The following is a 22763-nucleotide window of genomic DNA, read 5'->3' on the forward strand; positions in this document are numbered from 1 at the left end:
AGAGGAGCTCCGAATAAGAGTTCGATACTGGTCAAAAGAGCGGAAACAAGTAGCTAGTTGGCATTTTCAGACATATTATATGGGGCATGCAACCAGTGAAGATCCAGAAAATCCTGCAGAGTATTGAAGATGCAGAACTTTCATTTGAGAGATTGCTGATGCTTGCAAGTGATGGCCCAGTGTCAATAAGAAAGTGTGGCCCATCATAGACTCAGAAAAGAGAAAAAGGTATTCAAAAGGCCTATTGAATTTTGGGAACCTACAACATTCATGCAGTGCATAATGCATTCCTGAAAGGGCTGCAAGAACTCGGGGAGGAGTGCTCTGATATGATCATCGCTGTTTACCACTTTTTCACGGGATGGCCAGCTCGTTCTGACGATTTCAACCAGTGCCAACGGAAAGTTAAAGTTCCTCAGCGTAAGTTTATGAAACACGTCTCCACAAGATGGCTCACCATAGGGGAAGCAGCAAGCCACTTGATGGAACAGTGGCCTGCATTGATTGAATATTGTTGCCCACGAATGCTAGAATTCGTGCCAAAGAAAAAATTTCTGGAGTACCTGATGTCAAATGCAAAATATTTGAAAATTGTAAAATGGCTAAAACAGCAAACAATGAAAGCCGAAATTGAGTTTATTGTAAGCTCTGCAGCAACTTTCACCGCTTTTCCCGGTGTATTTCAACAACAGGAGCCGTCAATTCCTGGGGTACTCTTTGAGCTGAGACGGTTATGCACAGTTCTTTTGGGGCAGATTGTGCTGGCTTTTGATGTCAATCTCCGGATCTTCGGTGGTTTTTAAGGCTTAGTTCGTATTGCAGATCTTCACCTACAGCAACCCTTGTGTAATGATTGCTGCCCTGGATTTTTAGATTGAATTCGTTATTCTGAAAGACAGGAAATTTTTTCCTGAGAATTCGAAAGCATATCAAAGCTGCTGTACAGTACCTGCTGACAAAACGCCCTGTGAATAACGAGTTTTTCCGAAGCCTTGCCTGCCTAAGCCCTCCCAGTCCATTGCCAAAGAACGAGTTGCAGTGATGTCGTCCACATCGCGAGAGAACCTCCATTTGAAACGGACATTAAACAGTCCAGGGAGAATGATTTTTAATACAGTCAGATCCTTTGCCGCCACCCGTGGAGAGTACTCGAATCAACAGCTATTGGCAACAGATTCTGGAACTGAAGACACCCTCTGGTAAAACCAAATATCAGGCCTTAGGTCAGATCGTCCAGCCAGCTTTGTTGCTCTTTCATGGAAGTGTAGACGTAGAGAGAGGATTTTCTCGGTCAGCTCTGCTAATGATTAGCCTTCAAGCGTGTACAGTAGAGCGGACACTGAATGCTAAGGCTTTTGCTGTGGATGAGCTCCGCGACTATGAGAACAGACCAGTGTGTACTGATCACAAAGAAGCTGCTTTGTCTGGGTAGATCAGCTAGAGCCAGCTTTGAACTATTCCTTATTGAATGAAGACAATAAGAATCAGAAAGAGAAGCTTGAAGCTGAGAAGGAAGATGCTGCACAAGAAATCCAGGAGATGGCGTGGAAGAAGCAGAAAATAGCGGCCATAGAGTCAGACATTGTATGAAAAAAAAGAGATGGTTAAGCAGAAGGAAATAGGCGATACCCTTCTGAGAGAGGCAGGGGAACGGTTGAAGAAAGCTGTGGAAGAGAAGGACTTCCTGAACATTGGTCTTGCTCAAAGTATGCGGGAAGCAGCATTAAAAGCTCGCTCCGAAGAAAGGGAAAGGGTAGATGATGCTGAATCGGTTGAAGTACTTGTTCTGAAGAGGAAATCCTAACTAATTGATCGCCTTTCGAAAGGTCAAAGAAGTGATGACGTAATATCCAGTGATTGCTTATACTTAGTCGTGGCGGACGCTGGATATTCAATAAGTCAGTTTTCGTTCCTACTGCCCTAATCGAAAACGTACATTTACCGAAGTTATCGTTTTGTATAATTAAATAAAATCAGTTGAAGAAAAAAATAAGGATTTCAGCATTTCCGTCCGTAAGTTCTCGGGCTCTCATTGGCCTGTGATGATCTTACGGTAGTAATTTTGATCCTTGTAATCCATCTGACTGACGGCTTCTGAGCAGTCACTTTTTGTCACTTTTTTGGTGTCCTCAAGTAACTAAGGTCACTTTTTTCGTGCACCTCGTCGTGGCCGACCCCTGTATATAGCCCAAATTATGTATTTTCCATGCATTCTGTCACTTGTATTTGTCTTGTCCCGCGCTAAGCTGAAAGAAAGCAGCGAAGAAACCGGTTTGTTCTCGAGTTTTACACAGCGTAAACTTGAGTTTGTTGCCCATAATACACAAGAATAGGCAGAAGCTTTAGCTGTCAGCTTCGGGAAAACAAAGGTATTGGCGACAATGAAACCCCTCAGTTACAATCTCCATGATACTGGCAAGTCAAAGGAGGAATTATTGGTGCCTCTGACAATAACAGAGTTGAATGATATTATGGGGGAAGTCAATATTTCATCTGCAGCAAGTGAAGATGAAATCAGTTATAAATGTATAATTGAGTCTGGGGAAGTTTTTAAAACCAAGCTACTTCATATTTATAATCAATACTGGCAGAGTACGAGATTTCCGAAGTTATGGAAGCAGGCTATTATTGTACCAGTGCCTATAACAGGAAAACCTACCAATAGAGTGAAATCTTATAGACCTATCTCAGTTTTACCAGTCCTCGTTAAACTCTTAGAGAAAATAATTCATAAGAGACTGGTATGGTTTGTCAAATCTAACTAGTTACTACCAAGGTCCCAATCAGGTTTTCGTTGGGGTAAATCCGCTGTGGACAATATAGTCCTCCTTGAAGCTGCTATGAGACAATCCACAGAGCAAGGAAAGAATTTAATTGCCGCGTTGGTAGATTTTGAGGTTGCTTTTGACAGTGTTGATAAGACTTTCCTCTGCATAAGTCTTAGATATAGACTTCCCAAAGGAGGTTATGGAATTTTTAGATAGTTACCTATTCGACAGGTATTATAAAGTTAGAGTCCATAGAGTCCCAGTGCATAAAGGACTCCCACAGGGGTCATCACATCTCTTTATTGTTCACTTTGTTTCTGTCTAATTTAAAGTTCAGTTCTGATAATGCTTGCCAAGCGAAGTTTGCTGACGATCTTTTGATTTGCAGCTCTGGGTCCAATATAAAAATGATATGGCAATAGAATTAAACCAAATGATGAAAGAACTATGGGCCTTTTCTATGGCTTATTCTCTACCGATAACTAAGGCAATTATATTTTACAAAAGAAAAGGATTTGTCCCTCCCAAAATATGGATAAATGGAAATGAAATTGATTACGACCCTTCTCCCAAACTTCTTGGTATCCATTTGGACCATGGTTTGACCTGGAAAAACCATATTGATTTTGTTAAAAAATCTTGCATGAAAAGGCTTTTTCTTTAAAACGTTTAGCTACTACTAAAAGGGCCAACTCACCAACTGTTCTGCTAGATTTTTACAAAAGGTTTATCCGGTCAAAGATTGAGTATGGTATTGAAGCATACGGAGGATGTTGCAAAACAAGTTTTGCAAAATTGGAAATCCTCCAAAACATGGCAATAAAAACAGCCTTTGTTTTTCACAACCATACCCCAAGTCTTAAGGTCCGGGCACTAACTGGTATGCTATCAGTGTAAGAAAGGAGGAACATTCTGGTAATCAAGTTTTAAAAAAAATCCAAGTAATTGGTCAATTGCATTGGTTGTTTTCAAAAATCTTTATCAATAATTGTTCAATGAATGATAGCTGGAATATCCGCTCTTAGATTCTTTTCACTGAACTAGTTTCCGACTGGAATAAGGATGCAGAGAGTTGCACTTTACATCTTCAGCCTCCAAAATAGAAGTTTAATCCTACTAATGTATGTACTGAGATTATAATGGATAAGATATCAAGTTTTTCCCCACTCAGATTAAGATAGTTTTCAAACAGAACGTCTTAAATGATTATCCTGATTTTCTACAAATCTACACAGATGGTTTAGTAAAAGGGTCCAAAGCTGCTTCAGCCACGACAATCCCATGCTACTCTTTAAGTATTCGTACAAAGCTGCAAAATAGATCATCCATCCTGACTACTGAGATTAAAGCTATAATCAAGGCACTTAAGGTAGTTATAGCAAAACCTCCACTATCAAAAAGTGCGTTGTCTTTTCAGACTCAAAGTCAGCCTTACAATTGATTTCTAAAGTGTACAAATCAACACCGACTCAGATCTACATTACCTTCGGAGCCTTCTCTTTGACCTTCAACAGAAAAATATTATCATCCAGTTTCAGTACGTTCCAAGTCATAAGGGTATATACTATAATGAAATTGCTGATCTGTTGGCAAATTCTACAGTGGATACACCCATTTCTATCAACATCTCTCACTCTACGTGACATAACCCGACATAGAATACCTATAAAACGATTCTTACCTCCTATTCTGATCTTCCCATATCGGGAAACTAATGTTCTTTATTTCAGAATAAACAGTTACTCTCTGATTTTAAGAAAGGAAGAACATGAATGGAATAAAAGGGACGACCCACACTGCAGATTTTGTTTAAAAGTGCCAGATACTTTACAGCATATAATTTTTAAATGCTACAGCACAGCTTACCTGGCAGCAAATATAAAACGTACATTTGAAAGACTGAAGACGAATAAAGATATTGACGAGCTATTTAAAGCCAATTATAATGCATCAGATGAAAGATACTTGTACAAAAGCATAATTGATTTTCTCATGGATGCTAATATTGTTTGAAGAAAGCGGAGTGAGTGCAGAAGAGAGCGAGTAGCAAGAGCCGAATAGGTACTAGCTGGCCTCCAGGCCTTAAATTGATGGGATTATATAAGCTCGAGTACTCCTACTACCCACAAACCATCCAATTCCATTGTTTCTTATTTTACTTTTTTTTTCTGTTATATGAATTGCTTTTGTTATATGAAAACCAAGAGTATTATATTCCTTAAGAATTGAAGGAAAAAAAACTTGTCAGGTTTATCTGTTGATTGTGTTGCTTTTCGTTGTATTAATTGTTTACTTACATGAAACCTCCTAGAAGCCAAAAGGAGTCTATCATAGATTCCAGGTGCTGTTTTTCGAAAGAAGAAGTACAAAAATTCCTTCCCCCTACGGAAATTAAAAAAAAACTCAAATAAAATTTCAAATTTGGAAAGCCTTATTTTCCACGGGGGGGGGGAGGTATTTCCCGTGGGGGTAAATGCCTAGAACCAGCCAGCTGTATCTTTTGTGCTCTTTTTTTTTCTTTTTCGTAGTTTACAGTTATTTGGTACTAGAAAAGGGTGAAGGGAACAAAACCATATCATTTCGAAATAGAGCAGAGCTAAAACTACTTACCAAAATTGTGACTCCCCAACTCATCTCCCAAATAAACTTCTACGGAATTTATTGTATTCTTTCCCATTGTCGGGAAAGAGATGCTAATGCGGTTCGTTTTTCGAAAGGCTTGTTTTCTAAGATAAACTAATACTAGAAAAAAATCTAAGAGCAAAGTATGCAAAGGTAGCAAAATCGTATTATTTCAAGCAATACAGTAATGTAATGGGTAAGCTTTACCATAAGCTTGTATCTCCCTCCCCCACCCCTCCCCACACCCATCGCCAGGAATAAGGTCCTGGATATGTTCATGAGTGGAGATAGTAAGGTTTTTTTGTGCGGATAATTTTGTTTCTGTAAATAGTATAATTTTTGGCTTTTTTAGGTAAAGTAATACCGGAAAAAGATAAGTGCAAAGTATGCAAAGGTAGAAAGACCATAACGGAATCAAAGCTTTTAGAAGTGCACATTGACAAAGGTATGAGACACGGCCAGAAGATTGTATTTAAAGGGGAAGGAGACCAAACTCCTGGCTATGTTACTGGTGACGTCGTTATGGTCATTCAAGAACAAGAACATGAGTTGTTTAAAAGAGTAGGTGACGATTTGTTTGTGAAGAAGAAACTCTCTCTGACGGATTCTCTTTGCGGGTTCTCTATGGTTATTAAACACTTAGACGGAAGAGACCTGGTGCTTAAACATCCCCCGGGGAAGGTCATTGCCCCTGGTAAGTACCTCATTTGATTTTTTTATTAAGACTATTGGAAACTAGTAAAAGTTTTTCGAATAAAAATATGCCTAATACAAAAACTTATCCTGGCATAACTCTGGCTGGTGGACATTTGAAGCCAGTTCACAAGAAGCTATCACATTTTCATTTACTCACAACGATACGTTGTGCTAGCTGCAAATTTAGATTAACGATAAACAAAATTTGTGTTGACCAAATTCTAGTTATGGCGCTGGTGAACTAGACTTCGTCTTTTAGAATAAAAGGCAACATATATCCTCTAGCGCTACCCAGCCAGGTTATGAAGTTAAGTACATGCATCTCTAAGGAAAAAGTCTACCCCTGGCAACTAGTTCATCTGATTTTTTTAACCGCTGTTAAAACATGAATTTTCAAGACAGTAAAGGAAGATCTGTGTGTGAAGAAGAAGCTTTCTCTCATGGATTTTTTATTTTGTGGTGGCTTTTACGCATATGGCTATTAAACACTTAGACGATGGGGTTCTTGCACTTAAATGTCCTTCATGGAAATTTACTGCCCTTCGTAAGCTTTTCATTTGATTTTTAGACAATATTGCACAGGGTGCTATTCAGCCAAGTGGTAAAGTAAGAATGGGAATCCCCAGGAAAGGTCATTGCCCCTGGTAAAATTTAATTTTATTTTTTTTTTTTTTTTTTTAAGAACGTAGGAAATTAGAAAAAGGGTAAACTCAAATTTGTCGACTAGAAGAAAGGCAACTTGTTTTATTTAACGTTAACTGGTCAAATGATAAAGTTATGCATACAAAAGTAAAAAAAAAATAACTTTTGTTTCGCGTCAAACCAAATATAGCCTAACCGGTTTTTCCCCAAAGGCGCAAAAAATTGAATCTCTCTACCTATCTCTTGAGTCAATCTGGTTACATGTAGTGCATAAAGTAAATCCTTGGGGTTATTTTCAATCTTGTTGGTATAATCAAAAACAGACGATATCTCATGCTAATATTTTTCACTATAGGGCTTCTTTGGGGTGCCATAATTATCACGAGGTGCCTTAGGCCAATTCTGGCCTGTTACTAATATTTTGCACTATAGGGCTTCTTTGGGGTGCCATAATTATCACTAGGTGCCTTAGACCAATTCTGGCCTGTTACTAATATTTTGCACTAGGCTATAGGGCTTTTTTGGGGTGCCATAATTATCACTAGGTGCCTTAGACTAACTCTGGTCTTTTATGAGATTGAATTAGAAATACAGCTATGCAAAAAGAAATTCGAGAAAACCTCTCAGTTTTCTTCTAATCTCCACGGCTGTTGTATACAGTATGTATACAATAAATATTTATTTGTGTATAAACATTTGTTTAAACAACAAATAAATATTTATTATATTATTATTTATATATAAATAAAATGTTTTTAATGTATATTATATGATATTTATTGCACAACAATAAATATTTGTTGTATACTGTATATGTACTGGTGTATTAATAGTTGAATCAGGCAGAAAAATTATTTAATCTTGAGGTAAAGATGGGACGATAGTATTGTATTCCGTACTAACTTCTTAGAGATAAAAAGTATGTTTGAGGAAGTACTTCCCTGTTTTGCTAACTCAAAAGCCTGAAGTTGTCAAGAACAACAGACTTTGCCAAAAAAAATGCTTTATTAATAAAAATATTATAATTTATTAATATTAATTAATAAAGTTTGCTTATGAAGATAGCAAAGTTTTTTCCAATAACTATAAAATTATTTCAAAATGATAAATAATATTGTGAGATGATGGTTTTTGGTTGCGAGCCTCTGATGCGCAGCTCAATTAAAAAAAAAATTCCAGGACGAGCTGATGAAAACTTTACTTATCTGTTGCCGAATTAATCCTTTCCAATAAGGTATTTATTTCAATCAAATCAAAGGTTAAAAGGCTCATGTCAAACGGGGCAGTACCTTTGAAACAAAATTTTGTTGGGTCGACAGACTCCGAGCCTTCACCACTCCCATGTTGAAAAAAAGCATAAGTAGTTCTTGCTTTGAACAGGGTTTAATTGAATTAATAGAGTAAAGTAAAATGGTTTGGTTTATTGATATTCATATATGGATTTGTGATCTTCATTTGTGAAAAAATCTAGAACAACATTGGTCAAATGCTTTTCCGTAAGCTTGACGTAAATACGTTCTTAGACCACTTGATAATCTAAATATAAAAAAGATATTTTTAAGACATATTACCAAAGTAAACCAAAAGCAAAATATAATAACCAATTTGTTTTTTTACATTTATAGTAGACGGGCTTCTTGTTTTTGTTCTCTTGATTTATTTGTTTTTATTATTATTATTTTGTGTTAAGGTTTAATTTTGCTCCCAATATGGTAAAACAAGCACAATGCAAATCCAGAAAAAAACTGTTAACAAAGTCTAGTTGATCAGATATGAGTTATTTACTCTCTAGTGTTTTTCATCTTTCATGTGCTATTTTCTAGTATATGCTAACTATTTAACCTAGTTCTTTTCTCTCCTTTCTTTCTTTTTACGTAAGTGAAGCCGAAGTATTCAGGCCTTTATAATTATTTTTTCAATTTTGCCTTGTCTTAATTTAGTTTTTACACATAATATGACTTGACTGCTGCTACTTTTGCGAAAAGTTTACAAAACAAGACTCGAATACGTTTCTTAAACAAAAATGGTGCATAAGGAATTACATCCATGAATGTACGGTCTGCCTCACAAGTTTTAATATCTGAGCATCAGACCAGGAATTTTGTTCATGTTGATTGGGGGGGGGGGAATATAATAATGCGATCTGCAGGAAGAAATATAATTACAGGGCTTGTAGGGGGTGTGTATCCTCCTTTGTTCCCGTCGATTTCAGGTGGCAATAGCCACAATGCTATATATTAGGAGAAAAGCCAGAGAATTTTTCTTTGAAAATTTTTTCGAGAATAACCCCATTGGACGTACCAATAGTATTTGTCAGGGTAAGTTTACAGTGAAACATGGTATTGCCAGCGTAGCAAGATTAAAGACGGACGATGTTTATGCTCACTAAAAATAAGATAAAGATTTGCGAAGCTACATTTTATTTAGCCGAAACTTCTGCCTACTTATTCTGTCTCTAGGAGTGTTTGCCCTCCCTTCAGTGAATATCAGGGAGTTTGTTGAAATTTGAACTGGCCCTCTGCATAAAATGTTACATATTTGAAATCTATAAGGACAAAGAAGCGTGTTTCTGTCTGGATATATTGGGTGGAAATGCTCCTATATAATGCACTTGAGGAACAAAATGAGAACTTTAAGTATAAGGGGGGGCGTTAATTTTGAACTCTCCTTTGCAAATGTCGATTCAAATTTGTTCATGAAGGCATAGTTTATCTATCTTGCATCTGCATTGGTAGGCCAATGACAGCTTGTTTCTGTTGGCGTAAGAAGGATTCTAGTACTTGAGGGGGTTCTGCTTGTTTTCATGGGGGATCATCTAAGAGAAAGGCCTTTATATTCATCGTTTCTTAGGAAATACTGTTTTCGCAATTTGTAGTGCGTAAACTGCTTCTACTGACTACTTATCGCAGCATTGAGCCACCGGAGGCCAATTCAGCTGCTAACACTCCACCTCCGGCCCATTGTTCATTACTTTACCCTTTTCTCCCTCACACGAATTTAATACTTTCTTTAAATTTTACTTGTGACCTTTTTCAGCTCCATTGCAGAAAGTCCATCGCGCTGCCTAAATAAAGAACGATGTGGGGACAATGTTTTTTTTTTTTTTTTTTTTTTTTTTGTCTTAGACTGGGGCACTTCCTATCGAAGGACTTGTCGAAAATACAAATGAATGTGAATTGTCTGTTTAATATACATATACTGATATTTAGTAATCAAAATGTTAATATTATTTGATTTATTAAAGTTATAAAAGTAATTATTTGAAAAAAACTACGTTTTCTAAAGAGTTAAAGAGGCTGAGTTACAAGGTCGAACCTAAAACGTACAGGGATTAGGAGGCACAGTTGAGGGGCTGCCGCCCCCAAACCCCCGCTTTCGCAGCCTTTAAATAAAAAAAAAAATTAAACTGAAAGTAAGGAGCGACATTAAATCTTAAAACGAACAGAAATTATTCCGTATATGAAAGAGGCTGTGCCCTCCTCAACGCCTCGCTCTTTACGCTAAAGTTTGACTTTCTCACAACTCTTTTTTTAAACAATAAAAACTTTAGCGTAAAGAGCGAGGCGTTGAGGAGGGCACAGCCTCTTTCATATACGGAATAATTTCTGTTCGTTTTAAGATTTAATGTCGCTCCTTGCTTTCAGTTAAATTTTTTTTTTTTTTATTTAAAGGCTGCGAAAGCGGGGGTATGGGGGGCGGAAGCCCCCCAACTGTGCCTCCCTGTACGTTTTAAGGTTCGACCTTGTAACTCAGCCTCTTTAACTCTTTAGAAAACGTAATTTTTTTCAAATAATTTATACACGTTTTTGTACAGTTTATTACTTATTATTGCTTGACTAACTGTTAGCTGATCGTGTCAGGAGTTGAAGTTGGGGGGGTGGCGCCCCCCCAACCCCCCGCTCTTGAACATTCTTGTGTTAAGGCTTTTAATTCCTGAATACTCAAATCACGTCGTACAGGGTGCCTCCTAATCCCTGTTCGTTTTAAGGTTCGAACTTGTGACTCAGCCTCTTTAACAGCCCCCCCCAACTGTGCCTCCTAATCCCTGTACGTTTTAAGGGTTGACCTTGTAACTCAGCCTCTTTAACTCTTTAGAAAACGTATTTTTTTTCCAAATAATACACATAAACAGGTTAGACATGCTTTGTTATGAAAATTGACGCGCAGATATTTCCATAACAAAGCATGTCTAACCTGTTTATCTGTATTATTTGAAAAAAACTAAGGTTTTTCGTAAATGTAAATTCGGGGGATAATTTTTTCGGTCTGAAAATATCAAAAGGCCCTAACAGGTCGAATTCTGCTTCGAATGAGTCCTCATTCAACCGGATCCGTTGCCAACTGTGGCATGTAGGCGTGGCTAAGAAAAAAAAAAAGAAATGATGATGAATTTTAAGTGGCTATATTTGGTTTTTTGAAAACAGGGAAGGAGTGATCGGATTGAGCTGAAATTTCGAGGATTAGCTCCCGGGCCCTAGGAAAGCCTAACCTCTAAATTTCAGCCCAATCGGACACCGTTAAAGGGGGGGCTGTGGTGGGAGGGTCCAAACTTCCGGCCCAGTTTACCCCATGAAGATAAAGTCGGAGGAGGATGAAATTTTGCAAATTTCTTAGTTTGAGCTTGGGCTACAAAATGCGATTACTGCCGTCTCTCTGCGACCTCTAGGACCTGAAATCGCTTAACATTGTGGTGGGTCGCCTCTTTATAGAGGCACAAGTGTGCCTCCTTCAAAACATTTATAATTTTTCAGTAAAGTGAAAATTGTGGTCTGGCCTTGGGAAGGCATAGGGGTTTTGAACCCTACTCATGTTGATTTCTGCTCGTATTGAGTCTTACTCGGTTATTTATTGTAATTTCTGTTCGTTTAGGGTTTCATTTATTTATCGATGCTGATTTGTGGTAGTTTCACGCTTGGTAGTTTGTTTTATTTTGTGAAACTTTTTTTTTAATTAAACCATTAAGCGAGCACTAACGATTCTTTGAAGGGGCGCTAATCTTCTTAGTGTTTGTTTCATTACAGCTTTAAAGAGCTGGATTGAAAACCGTTTTTCGCTCAAATTATTGTTTCGATGGCCTCCTGCAGCCGCTTTCGATTTCCAGAATTGCTAACGCTCATTCCTCGGATAAACGATTAAAAACCGTTAAAACCGTTAAACGATTAAAAAGGTGGCTGAAATATTTTAGTAAAAAAATCTGTCAAAAACATTAACAAAATAAACATTAAAAAAATAACATTTATTGTTATTTGATGGCGGTTCGGGGTGGAAATTGGAGAGGACAGGATGCCACGCTGTATTTAGAGTATGTAATTATTACGGGCTCAAACGTGCATCAATGCACAAGGAATTGAGTTAAGTGTATTTTTATTTGTATTTTTTTAATTAAAACCCGTATTGAACTGAACTGAACTGAAACTGAACTCAAATTGGGCCTTTTTTCAGGTGCTCAGAAGGTCATACCTTTCGAAGGAATGCCACAATATAGACATCCAGAAATTAAAGGTCACCTTATTGCACAGTTTGAAGTTGATTTTCCAGAAGATCATTTCGGTGATGAAGCAAAATATGCCAAATTGGAGAAATTACTCCCACCTAGACCGAAATTTGTAATGCCTGTAGGCGATGATGTAGAAGAAGTAGATTTGCATGACTTTGATCCTGAAAGTGAAAGTGCAGCCGGTCCAAGTGGACAGAGGCGTGCATATGATAGTGATGAAGAAGATGAGCATCCTGGAGGTGGCATACAGTGTGCTCATCAGTGAAATTTTAGTAAAAAATTTACCCTGTGCGTCACTGTTAGGATAATGATTGAAGTCGCGTTCTTTAATGACGTTTCTATTTAAAAATTTGCGCAGATTTTTTTTTCATGGTTATAACAATGATCTTTAGGCTTTTTCTTAAAAATTCCAAGCAACAGGATTCAGGAAAATTTCAAAGAACAGGATACTGCACTTTAGTGACATTAGCGAGGATCACAATTGGGTAAATTAGTCATTCTTGAAGGAAGGAAGTCATTCTTGATTTGCTGTATTTGAACTACGTTTGGATGTGCGTAGAAAATAGACGATTGAGAGTCTTGTACACATAGAGATCTCCAAGACGTTCCTCGTCATAAACTTTAAATATTTTTTATCAAAGTCACATTTTCTTTAGCTCTATGGCCCCTTTCTCTCTCATTTTAAGTTTGTAATGTTAACCTCTTATCTTTACCCTATTTTTGTATGATGGCATTCAGTAATTTTATTCAGACTGTGTAATGTGTTTTCTAGCTTGCATGATTCTTTTTTCTTTTCTTTTTTGAAGGTTTGAGGCTTTTTGATGAATTTTAAAAGGTGTTGCGTCTTTCACTAAAACATGATTTTTGGTAAAGTCGTAAACGTTCCAGCGCACAATGCCTGGATTCCCCTGCCTTTAGAGCAAGTTTAAGTTTAGGCATATAATCGCATTCTTATGATATTTCACAAATACACCCCCTCCTTCTTAAAAAAATTACGAAGAAGTTATTTACCTAACGAATTATCAGTACTTTCTAAGCTACGGCAAAATTAATCAGTCTGAATATAAAAAATGAAACAGGTTTTCCACTCTTTTATGCAGTAGTCATGCTAAGCAGTTATGTAATGTCTGAGTCGATACGGCATAATAAGGTGAATTTGCATCTTAAAATTTTTCCAAAGTGTCGTTTTAGTCTATCTTCACGTTGTCGATCAACATAAATCGACCAAACGTGTCGGTGTCGATCGGTGTCTATTTAAAACTTGTAAGCATACAAGTCAAGAGTGCCATCAGAAGCCCCTGAGGGATGACATCGTTAGTGGCGTTTTTTGTTCATGGGCACTTATGTTGTCCAAGGTATGCAGTATCTTCATGTTCAGGGTCCCTGGTTATAGTAAAATACACGTCATGAGCGGTAAATGAAGCTTTTTATAGTAGTTGAAATTTTGTTCCCGAATGTATGGGAGTTCAGAAGACTGTATGTGTTTTAGTACTTTTTTCGAATATAGTATCTGTTCATATTTTTTCCAATCCAATAAAGAGAAATTCCAAATTCTTGTTTTCTTTAAATGAAATGTCAAAGGCAGTTGTCAATGTCCCACAGGCAAAGTTATACATTTCACGCAGGCAAAGGAAAGAGGAGATTATTTTCCTACGAATAAAAGAGTAAAAATAATGAAAATATAAATTTTATGACTGGTTCTGCTGTTTGAAATGTTAAGCCAGTAAAAAGAACGAAAAGATACTCTAGTCATGAATAAAGTAGTTCACTGGTGGAGGATTTGTATCAAGACAAAGTAGCACTTGGTTGCTGAACTATATCTTATGCATCATAGCATATGAAGAATCTTGTGAAGTGAACTTCAAAGTGGTACTGCAAAAATCATTGAAGCACAAATTTATTTTGAAATAAAAAATAAATTCTGCTCCCTGAATTCGTCTTACGTCTATTCATACCTGGAAGTCAAGCATTTTCTAAAAGTTTTCTATTGTTAGTTTCAAAATTTTGAAGTTTTTGAGTTTCGGTGTTGCCATGTTGAAATCAATCGGTTAAAGTTGCCAACTCTTTGTTCTTAAAAATCCAAGTATTAACAGTCTATTGATTAAAAAAAACAAACAATTACAACTTCAAAGAAAAGCTAAACGTTCTTAATTTGTTCTGTATTTTTTGCTTATATTTGCTGTTTTTATCCATGTTTCTTTTTTTAATTTGGCACCCGTTACTCTGAACTGCAACTAACTGCATGTGGCCGTCTATTGTATTAAAAATTGAATTCCCATTTTTCGAAATTGGATAAAGAAACTAGAAACATGTCTTCATTTCGCTACTAATCCATTTCGGCTTGAATAAAAGTGATTACGTATGACAGACAAAAAAAAATTATTAAATAACCGAGAAAATGAGGGTAACATCAGCCAGTGGATAGAAAAGAAGCAAAAAAGAAAAAAACAGATATTTTGGCAAGGACCTCCGCCAAGCCGTCTACTTCTGTGTTTTGCGCTTCTTTTCTATCCACTCACTGATATTACAATCGTTTTCTCGTTTTTTTTTTTTCTTGTTTGTCATACAGTCAGCGTGGTCTTAATACAAACAGCGGCGGTCGTTCTTTACGAGGTTCTTGCTCCTGTGTGCGATGCACATGGCAGAACGACTATTAGAAAATTCTTCTCATAAATTGAGTTGTTTCTTGGACATTTTCAAGCGCAATATCCAAAACAGACATCATGGGTGCAGCAATAGCTGCAACCTAGTAAAGAACGAACCACTGCCTATAGTAACCAAAATTAGAATATGCGTTACAAAAAACTGGCTAGTGAGGGAAAATTGCCATCTGTAGCTGGTTCAGGTATGGTAAGTATTGTTTCGATTAATCTTAATAGTAAAATGGTGTTTTGAAAACTAATCTATAGGAATTCCGAAAATATCCAGAAACCTCACAAAATGGTGTCGGGTCGAAAATTACATCACTGGAATCGCCATTACCGAAACCCCTGTACAGGAAACTTACAGCCCTGGCTTGAAAAATGAGGAAAATCACTTTTGCATTGGTTGCACGGATGTGTTCCTCCTTCACTGCTAGCGTGGCACTGAAGCATGATAGAGAGCTGTTCTCTCTTTTTATCTCCTTGTCCACTGCTAGTGGGGCACTGGAACATCATAAAGAGCTGTTTAAGGAATCATTTGGAAGAAAATTGCAATATCTAGTGCTTCTTGTAATGAACTAAACATAATATTTAAAATACAATATAATTCTTTACAAAAACTGCATCTTCTTATGCAAGATAATGTTATATTGGTAACGAAGTCATATTTGAGTCTGCCTGATTGCCTTGGTTCATTCTTTACAATAATCGGCCAAGAAAAAGCCGAAAGTTTTTACTACGTATAATATGTGACGTACGTTTATATAGGACGCTGACAAATAAAGAGTTTAAAATTTGAAACATGTGTATATAGGATTTGGGAAAATATTGGTAAGGATTTGTGAAGGCAATTTTGGTAAGGTTGTCAAAAAGGTGGATCTCAGGAACGGCTAACAGTATTTAGCTAAAGCTTTCAAGGAATGGCGAGGGGGATAATGTCATCCCAAATTATTACATATGAAAGCAGAATATAACATATGGATGTAGTTAATTCATCGTCATTATAGGAACATCTTCTAAACGCTACACCAATGTTGAAAAATAAACAAAAAACGATACTGCACTAGTCCCCGAAGCCGGGACTGGCGTCCCACCGCCGTAAATACTTCGACGTGGCGTCGCGCCACCATCATTGTGGGCGGTGGCGAACCACCGGGAATTTCTAGAACCAAATTACTTTCTGAAAATATTTGTTCAAAACGCTTACACGGTCGGGTCGATTCTTGTTTTTTTTGTCAAGACAATAGTAAATAATTCAAAAGTCTACACATACAAAATGCAATTTTCAAATGATTTCACATGAATCTTCGCCAAACTTCCAAGGTCGATAGCATCCAACCCCCTAGAGAGCTGGGGGAGAATCCTTTCCATCCTAAATATCGTTGTGCTCTGTCGGGCCCTCCTAAAAGTTCATTTTTGGGAACAAACAAATGATAGTGATTGTATTTTGCTTCTGAAAGAGCACAGGCGAAATGAGTTTGACTTTCGCTTCCCAAAGATCTGCGCTTTTGGACTTAGAAATATTTAAGATAAATGAAATTGATGGGCTTCTGAACCTAATTAATGGTCCACTGACAAGAAGGGAATTCTTGTTCATAATAGTCAAGATTCCAGTGTTGCAGAGTGACATAGAATACTTTATCGCATGACCTGTGAACCGACTTTATCCAATCAAAACTCCGCTCCCGTCACTTCAACTACTGGCAAGTATGCTAATGTAGTAAGAATCTTTTCATACAATGAGGAACGATGCTGAAGAGGAGGCTGTAATCTCTGATGCTGTCAGTGTATCAGCTACCCCAATCAATTGTGTGAATGTACCTAGTGGGTTTCCTCGAAAGAACAGCAACTCTGAATCACCTCATAATCAAACATCAAAGAAAAGGAAGCTGCTTAATCAGTTGATATGCCAGGGCAGTGGTTATGCAGAACAGGACGAAAATGATGACGCGTCAAGTTGATTTATATTCGAGCTTGGTAGCCCCTGGTAGAAGATCAAAAGATCTTGTCCAGGTTGGTGCAATCAATCCAGCGATTGCCTTGTGGAAAAGATATTTTCCCAAACTGCCATGGATTGCAGCTTTGGCAAAAGAAGTTCTGTTGTTGCCAGCAACAAGTGCGGCCACGGAAGGGTTTTTAGTGGTGCAGGACTAATAGTTATGGCTAAGCGTTTAATGATGGTTCCACACTGCATACAAGCTTGTCATATGCATGACAACTACAAGCTTTTAAGGGAAGTTGCTGGGTATATTTCTAGTTGAGTGTCCTGAATTTTTAATTATGGGTCCTTAAGCTGCCTGAGAATTGAATTGATCTGACAAAATAGGGAATATAAAATTTAGAATTTAATTAGAATCAAACTCTTAAATTCAAAGCCAGAATTAAAAATTCATTTATGCGCAATGCAGCTTCTCTTTATTAGATGCTGCATCTTTTTTTCAAACATGTTGTAGTAGCGAATTTTTGTTAAAGAACGAATTGCTCCACTCTAAAGAATGAAATTGTGACGACAATAATTATATCAAAAGAATTTTCTTGTTACAGCAATTCCAACTTTTGGCCCGACAAGGCCCAAAAATTAGGAGATAGCTAGTTGGCTTTGAACTTATGAAAAGCTCTGCGAATGTTGTCCTAAATTCAGAGGTCACATTGCCATGTGGTGCCAAATTTGTCTCTAAACATAAAGTTACACAGTCCATGCAAAATGGAAGGACGGTTATGCACTATTGCATTATTGCGAGCAAGTATTAGGGAATGTGGGGGTCAGTGGATTTCCCGTCTGGGGTACCGGAATCCCTCTAAGTGTAGTTTCTTAGGGCCAAACTCTCTTGAGGGGTCCTTCCTATCAATACGAAGAGAAGATCTAACTTCTAGTATCTTCTCAGTTGGAGGAATACATTTGGACTATGCATGTGGTTAGGCCGTGAAAGGGAATTTTACTCCCCAACTATTGTGAAGTAAAAGATTGTATTTGTATGATATTATTAAGTGACTTTTGTTTATTTTGATAAGATGCTATTTAGGTGTTATTTTCGTTATTTTTTTTCGCCCTGTCCCGGTGGGTTTATTTTTTAATAAGTACTATATGATACAGGACATTAGCCAGGGGTAATATTTTTCAAGTGAATCCTCTTGTAAAAATACAAATATAGCCACCTAAAAACCATTTTGTTATTTCAGTCCCACTTGAAATAAAAAATATTAAGAGGTTCAAAGGGAGTTAATGTTCAGCTTAAAGGCCAAGGGTGGATACGGATATGATACAATGAATATGATATTAAAAACGAATGGAAATAAAATTTAAAAGGATTTGTGTCAAAGTAGAGAACAATATTATAGCTTAAATAATCAGAAATTATTCTACATAATAAGGCGATTGTTACCTCTCACTCTCTACGCTACAGCGACTATTGTTTCTCATTGCTTCATGATTGATTCCTCTTACCTAAGAGTAATATATTAAAATCTTTTAAATTAAACATTTTATCCAACTGCTTTGAGAATAAAAGAGTTCATTTATTCTCTCTCCCATCTCAGCAATTAAGGCACTGTGGGCGCACTTGAACATGACGGGTAAGTATATGAAACGAACAAAGTTTGACTTTAGCCAACAGGATTAGTATTTTAATTGACTTTTTTTACAGAACTAATTTTCTGAAAACTTAACTAGAAACAAGAATGAAACACTAATTAGGATGTATCTGGTAGACTAACTAGCATGGAGACAAATATAAATGACCCACCAGCTAAACTTCCGAAAAGTTCCTAAAACATAAATTTGCTCTTAAAGGATAGGAAAATTCAAGTTTTAATTTCCGAAAGAAATGATTTTTTTTCTGAAGTATTTACGGAAAATATGTTTTCTGCAAAGTACAAAATTCATTACATAGGAGAAAATTTTCAGGAATTACATCCTGCTAGTTACCTTGGCTAATTTCTCTGTGCTTTAATTTCGAATTTCTGTATTTACTTCATTGAGAAAATTAGCTCTTTTTAAAAAAAAATCTTTTAACTTTTAAAAGGTCTTATTATAAAACGTGACCGCTAGTTTTCGTTGCGATGACATTGAGGGAAAAACATTATTAAAGTGGACATAAAAATGCTTTTTTAAATATTGGAATGAAGGGAAGAGACCTCAGGGAATTACCACATAGGTATAAGGTTGTCAAAGAAGTAGAATGCAGGGTACAAGACCAGGAAATCCCGACATGGAGTAAGATATAGATATCAGATTTCCTTGAGGTTTCTTAGCCATTGAGATATGGTGGAAGGAAGTTTATTTCGATTTTTTAATTTCAGAGTTTGATTTAGATTAAAATTTTTAATTCCCTATTTTGTCAGATCAATTCTCGGGCAGTTTAAGGCCTCACTGTCCATCATTTGGATTAAAAGTAAGGTTGGGAAAAGTTAAGATTGATATCTCGTCCTTATTTTGTTTGGGATTCGGTATGGTAATGAAGCAGAAAATGAATTGTTAATCCCAAGAACTTTTGCTTAGAAGGAAGAAATAATTCCGATAAGAAATAATATCAATTTATTTTTTGGAAGTAAAATAAAAACGTGCGAAAAAATGCTAAAAATGGAATAAGCGCCAATCATTCGGCAGCGCACGACCAAAAATTTGATGGCCCACTGGCGGCGCACCACCTCCAACTATAATCATGTCCACCCCCGCCGAATTTGAATTAGGTGTGGTTTCGGGGACTATTCTGCTAATTTGTAAGAATTAATGAATTAAAAAAAAAATAAAATAAATAAACTCTAGAAATACCCTCGGTTATGCCGAAAATCCTTGGAGGTAAGGTCTAAATTACAAGAACATAGTGGAAACGTTGAATAATCTCAAAAATAAGGTACGGGAGTCTTGAATGTGTAAAAACTACCTTCTGCCGTTTCATCTATTATGCCGCGTCACTTTTTGCGTCTTATGAGAAGCCCTAAATATGGACGAGGAACCTCATTTAAAGAAGTAGTAACGTTGTCAGGAGGCAGAGTTAAGTTATGAGACGTTTTGATGACGCAATATGTGTTTACTTTCAGAAAATAAGAAGTTAGACATTGACGCCAAAAGCTTATTCCCATAGCTAAAATCCGATTTTAGGTTATAGTAAAGAACGATTCCTATAGAAACTTGGTAGAGAAGGGGTTGTCGTAAAATATTTTAATGATATACGGTATAGGGGCAGAGTCGTTTCATAAGCGGAGAGGCACCTACCTCCTTCCTCCTGACAATGTATTCAATCAGCCGGCAAAACGGATTAAAGTCGTTCAAATTGTGCAGCAAAACGTCTAATTTAGCAAAATTTTATCTTTGCAACTTTTAGTTTTAACTATTTTACTCCAATTTACAGCAATAGTTTCAATCTAAAAAGAGCAAACCGCATCCCATAGCAACCGAAAATTAAAAAACGCGTTTCAACTTATGCAAAATAATGGCTAAGGCCGTATTACCAAATTGGGCTAGCACGGGAAGTAGTAAAGGGATCTCTAACCTTAGGGGGGGGCAACTCAATTTTATTTTTGAATTTCATTAATCTAGGAGCCCCACACAGTCTTAATCAGGCAATGAAAATAGTTATGGTATATTCAGAAACTGCTTTGCCCTTAGGTATCAGAGAATTTTGATTAATGCAGAATATTAGAGACATGGACTCAAGTATTTGATGAGATAAAACAGACTGATATAAAAGAAAGTGAAGGGCAATTTTAACACTCGCAATAAGCATTCCCCTGTATATGATGGAGGTTGCCATTTCTCTAAAACCGCAGGTTCACAAAGTTCAGATAGTGTTTAACTGAAAGTATTTTAGGGTGTAGAAAATATGGCCAGTTTGTGATGCAAGTGGTTTATCAACTTGTTGCATCTCACAACATTCGAGCTGAAAATTGTATTTTTTAGGGAAAATGCAAATAAATAAGTATTTCAACCCTAAAAGGACTGTGACAAATAATAATGAAAGAATCATTACTTTTGTGTTAGAGAATTTGTTCTTAAGGCATTGGGGTTGGGGGATTTTACAATAGCACTGCTCTTTTCTTTTCCGCTTGAGCAGCGTTCTCTGCTGCAAAGTGTTAGTGCTTGTTGTTGCAAACAAAATGGGATATTTGGTAAACTGGACTGTATATCTATCCATAAGGGGGTTAAGATGAAGCGATATGCCTTTGGGAATGAGTTATGTAAGTATATATGATAGTTTAAGAACAATTCTTTGGATTTCCTTCAAATGTGCCCCTGTTCATAACGTTTACCATTAAATGTATAGTATTTTGCTTACTTCCACCTTTCCGAGGTTTTCCTGCTCCAGGGAGGGGTGCAGAGAGAACCTGTTCTTGTCTTCAAAATGATTTACATTATCCCGGAGCACTCACAAGATGAAAAGAATATCCCAGCTATCTTTGAAGAAATAATTAGGATATCCTTTATGCCGTTTTGATCTTGTGGTAACACAGTGGATTGATGTTCTGTTTGGCAATATGGGTCCATGGATCGGCCCCTGATGCAGCAAGATTGGGTGACAGGCTCGCTACTTGTCCCTGTAAAAAAATACCCAGCTACGGAAACGTCGATGCGCCAGTAATGGCTCTGGTGGATCTTTATCCTTTAACCTTATGCTGTTTTAAGTGCTTCGAGGGAGAATGTTTTTCTAAAATGATTCCATATTTCTCAAGTGCTAGCATTAATTAAAGATAGCTTATGCTCCCAGGGAGATATTCTGAAATAAGAGAAAATCTTGCTATGTTCAATTTTCCTCGAATATGCTCTACACTATTTTGGTTTTACTTATTATTTTGGCATTTAGTGTTTTCCTTGTCATGAACAGAGTTCTATTATACTTTTTATTTGCTATTTACGTCATTTCTATGCATTGACCTGTCTGCCAGTAATTGACCATAATTGACGAACAACACAAGAAACTTTGGTTAGTAATTCTCACTAGAGCTCCGAGAACAATCCATTGCAAGCTTATAAATAGAAAATGACAATCATTCCCCAATGGAGCTTGGAATACACTGAGCAAGAAACAATATTCTGATAGACTTCTGGGACTCTCAATGGAGCACCAGAAGTCAACTGGAGAAAAAAGTGGTCCTTTGGGGCGAACTTATTATGGGTAAGACGCCTATACTTACTTTTGGGTTTTCCGAAGCTTATAAGATGTTTTCTAACAATGAAAATTTGTGCAGTTGTTATTTTGTCGAGAATCGTGAAGGAAAGGAAGTTAGAACCGCAGGTAAGATCTATGGGTCTCGTCTAACACGTATATTGGGAAGTCTACCATTAAAACTTGATGATTTAAATAGGGAGTAAGAGGACGTGGGGCTGCAGCAAGGGTGTCGATTCGTGGAAGTATGGGAAGGGAGGGGGTAAAATGTATTTTTAAAAGCTAAAGGGGGTATTTTTTTATTATTGTTCCTTTTCAATGAATGTTATTTTCAATGAAAATACCAGAAATGTATTTTACAATCTAAAGGAGGGGGGGGGGGGTAAAATCTATTTCATCTAAAATAAAAATGAAAATTATTTATAATTTTGATACATATGCTCAAATTTACAAGATTTTCTTAAACTTATTTGCATCATATTAATTATCAAGGTAACTACTAACTTAATGAACAATGTTTTCGAGTGTCCAAATTAAAAGTATTTTACAAAACTATTTTTTATTGAGAGTTGAAATTAGAAATACATGAAATAACAGTAGTCTTATATGCTCAGTATTTGAGTTACAAGCTCTTTTCGGTACTTTCCCATTATATGGGCACTTCTAAAAAGTCAAGGTTGGTTAATGCTAATGAAATAAAATAAAATAGGATGTATATATAATAGTCTATAAACAAATTTGGGCTATATATTTGCACATTAGAGGGGTTGGGGGCAAAGCATTGCATATATTA

The 22763-nt window shown here is 36.7% G+C and overlaps 2 protein-coding genes across 3 annotated transcripts in view; both read left to right on the forward strand.

The window, feature by feature from the left end:
- The window catches only part of LOC148947245 (dnaJ homolog subfamily A member 2-like), a 46390-nt gene extending 32595 nt beyond the window's left edge, over positions 1-13795 (forward strand). For both annotated transcript variants that reach the window (XM_089096951.1, XM_089096952.1), the window contains exons 6-7: positions 5743-6084; positions 12171-13795. In XM_089096951.1, the coding sequence (XP_088953077.1) occupies positions 5743-6084; positions 12171-12490 (662 nt within the window). In that variant the 3' untranslated portion in view covers positions 12491-13795. The remainder of the gene's footprint in view (positions 1-5742; positions 6085-12170) is intronic.
- An 8269-nt stretch (positions 13796-22064) lies between these two features.
- The window catches only part of LOC148947246 (uncharacterized), a 40899-nt gene continuing 40200 nt past the window's right edge, over positions 22065-22763 (forward strand). The window contains exon 1 of the mRNA XM_089097343.1: positions 22065-22099. The gene's annotated coding sequence lies outside the window, so the exon portion shown is untranslated. The remainder of the gene's footprint in view (positions 22100-22763) is intronic.

The sequence above is a fragment of the Artemia sp. Qi Xiang Cuo genome, chromosome 11 (genome assembly GCF_049724085.1).
Source record: "Artemia sp. Qi Xiang Cuo chromosome 11, ASM4972408v1, whole genome shotgun sequence".
NCBI lineage: Eukaryota > Metazoa > Arthropoda > Branchiopoda > Anostraca > Artemiidae > Artemia > Artemia sp. Qi Xiang Cuo.